This window comes from Dendroctonus ponderosae, unplaced genomic scaffold, assembly GCF_020466585.1.
Source record: "Dendroctonus ponderosae isolate FM_Combo_2020 unplaced genomic scaffold, Dpon_F_20191213v2 Dpon_F_20191213_11, whole genome shotgun sequence".
Lineage (NCBI taxonomy): Eukaryota > Metazoa > Arthropoda > Insecta > Coleoptera > Curculionidae > Dendroctonus > Dendroctonus ponderosae.
In genome coordinates, this window is record NW_026017213.1 from 3,454,232 (window position 1) to 3,456,981 (window position 2,750).

General features: G+C 40.1%; 1 protein-coding gene across 1 annotated transcript in view; it reads left to right on the top strand.

Moving 5' to 3' along the window:
• Positions 1–2,750, top strand: part of LOC109542390 (GATA-binding factor 5-B) — a 46,742-nt gene that overhangs the window by 31,247 nt on the left and 12,745 nt on the right. Inside the window, exon 5 of the mRNA XM_019911595.2 lies at positions 1,265–1,492. Coding sequence (XP_019767154.2) covers positions 1,265–1,492 — 228 coding nt within the window. The remainder of the gene's footprint in view (positions 1–1,264; positions 1,493–2,750) is intronic.

A 2,750-nucleotide genomic window follows, 5' to 3' on the forward strand; every position in this document is an offset into this window, starting at 1 on the left:
CTGTATTGTTTGCTTAGTTTAAATCGCAAATTCGTAACTTCTAAATAAATCGAAGCAAATAATTAAAAAATGTGCAGTTTTAGGTGCAAAACTTTATGTCAGTAACGATTCGAAAAATCCAGTCAGTTTTTGGAACCTTTTTGCTAGCGCCTCTCTAAGAAGCTGTATTTCCTGCTTAGTTTAAATCGCAAATTCGTAACCTCTAAAAAATCGAAGCAAATAATTGAAAAATGTGCAGTTTTAGCCATAAAATACCCTGTATCTCGGTAATGGTTCGAAAAATCTAGTCACTCTTCAGAACCTTTTTGATAGCGCTTCTGAAAAGCTGTATTTCTGGATTAGATTAAATCGCAAATTCCTAACCTCCTAAAAAGTGGAAGCAAACTTTTCAAAAAATGTGCGGTCCCTGTCATAAAACACCCTGTATCTCAGCAACGGTTTGAAATATCGAGTCGGTCTCCGGAACCATTTCGCTAGCGCGACTAGAAAACTGCACTTTCCACTAAATGTAAATCGCAAATTTCTAACTTCTAAAAAGCGGAAAGCAAATATTAAAAATGGGAGGTCTCAAGCATTAAACACCCTGTAGCTCGGTAACCGTTCGAAATATCCAGTCAGTCTTCGGAACCTTTTCGATAGCGCGTCTAAAACCCTGTATTTTCCTACTCAGGTTTAATTGCAAATTGTCAACCTCTTAAGAGCTAGAAGCAAAACTCGTCCGAGTGTTTGCTCGCTGATCTTATGAATAGTTCACGATTCGAGTGTTTGCACCAAAAACAATTTCAATTAGTGGCATCAACACGTGAAATCGAAATATCGTGAACAAACCGGAGCTCGTTAACACGCAAAGCGAGCCTCCCGTGATGGAACATGCCGAAATCACTGGCCTGCCAATTGCTCAAGGTGGAAATTGAATGTTAATCGTTCAGGAAAATCATGTTAAATTGTCATTCGCAGCCGGTTCAAGCAGGTTATTCCATCCACTAATCACCCAGTTTTAGGTGCTTTGCACCCAATTAACTCTGTTCCATCGCAACGACCGCACATAATATTTATTCTGGCTGAGCTGCTGCCATTTTCAACAGCCAATCTGCAGGCAGGCGATCCAGAGGCCGCGACCTTCTCGATTAGAAACAAAATTCACCAGTGTCATCCACACTGCATACGCCGAATTATCAACATCAACCCTGACCTCTCGTTTTTTCCGTTGAAAAATACTGATTAATTTGATAAAAAATTTATTTAAAAAATGACGTTGTTGCAGTCAATACAAGTGGAGGCGTTTTGAGTGACCCCAATGGGGTCTCGGCCGCCTCCAATGCCTCCCTGCCCGCCTTCAATCGGCTCTCGGGGTTCCAAAACACCCCCCGACCTGGAACTTACAGCCCAATCACATATCAGGATTTTTCCTATGCGGACCCCACCGGATACAACATTAGTCCGGCGGCGACGCCCAGAAACAGGATGAGTGCAGCAGGAACTCTCTCAGCAAGTAAGTGATCAAAAACTTATTTTTTTTCTCGATATGGAGGTTTGGGTCAAAACTGGATGATTTGGGAATAGTTTCCCCCCTTTTGGGGTGTCTGGAACTCTTATTTCTCCTAAATCATTGACTGGATATGAAAACTCTTAACTTGTAAAGAGATACAGGCAAAATTGGCCAGGATCTTTCGCAATCCTCCAAGCCTAAACACTCTGTCTGTACCTATCTCAGAAAAGGTTCTAGAGATCCAGTGACTTCTATGGATCTTTTTGAAGGCCCTAATCGAAAACTCTCGTCGATCAATTGGGTTTTGTCCTTTTGTACCTCCAGAGAGCCAATCAAAGCAAATTTTTGGGTCGTTGAAGCCTAAAACACCCTGTGTCTCAGAAACTAATGGAAATTTTCACTTAGTCTCCAGAACCTTTTCGATAGCCCAAGTCGAGGACTGTCTGTCGATCGAGATTTTTGCAGAAATTTCCTCCTGAAAAGAGTTCAAAGGGTAAAACCCTCTGTATTGCAAAAGCGCTTTGAAGTATCCAGTCAGCGATCAAAAAGTTTTGAATAGTGCTATAGGATGGAGGTTAGGATATTTTATCAAATATTTCTAACCTCTAAACAGATACAAGCAAAGTTATGCAAGGTTGGTGTTTGAAGCACAAAACACCCTGTATCTCAAAAACTGTGCGAAATATCGAATCAGTCTTCTGGACATTTTCGATAGTTCATTTCGCAATCGCTTGTTTGTCATTTAGGTTTAACCAAATATTCCTAACCTCTGAAAATATGGAAGCAAAAATTCCAAAAAATCGAGGTACCCAGCACAAAACGCCCTGTATCTAAGAAACGATTGAAAATAATCACCTAGTCGTCAGGACTTTTTCGATAGTCCCTGATAAGTACTGTCTTTGAGCATATTGGTTTTGCAAACATTCCAACCTCTAAAGAGATTGAAACGAGAAAATAGTGTGTTGAAGTTCAAAGGGTAAAACGCCCTGTATTTCAATAACGGTTTGAAATATGCAGTCAGTCTTCAGAATCTTTTTGAAAGACCATTTGGGGCTCTATCATTCAATAATGACTTATTCAAATATTTCTAACCACTGAAAAGATAGAAGCAAAAATATCGAAAATTGGAGGTATCGGGCACAAAACACCATGTATCTGAGAAACGATTGGAAATATTCACTTAGCCGTCAGCATCTTTTCGATAGCTCATTTCGCGATCCATCTTTGATCATTTAGCTTTAATCAAATATTCCTAACCTCT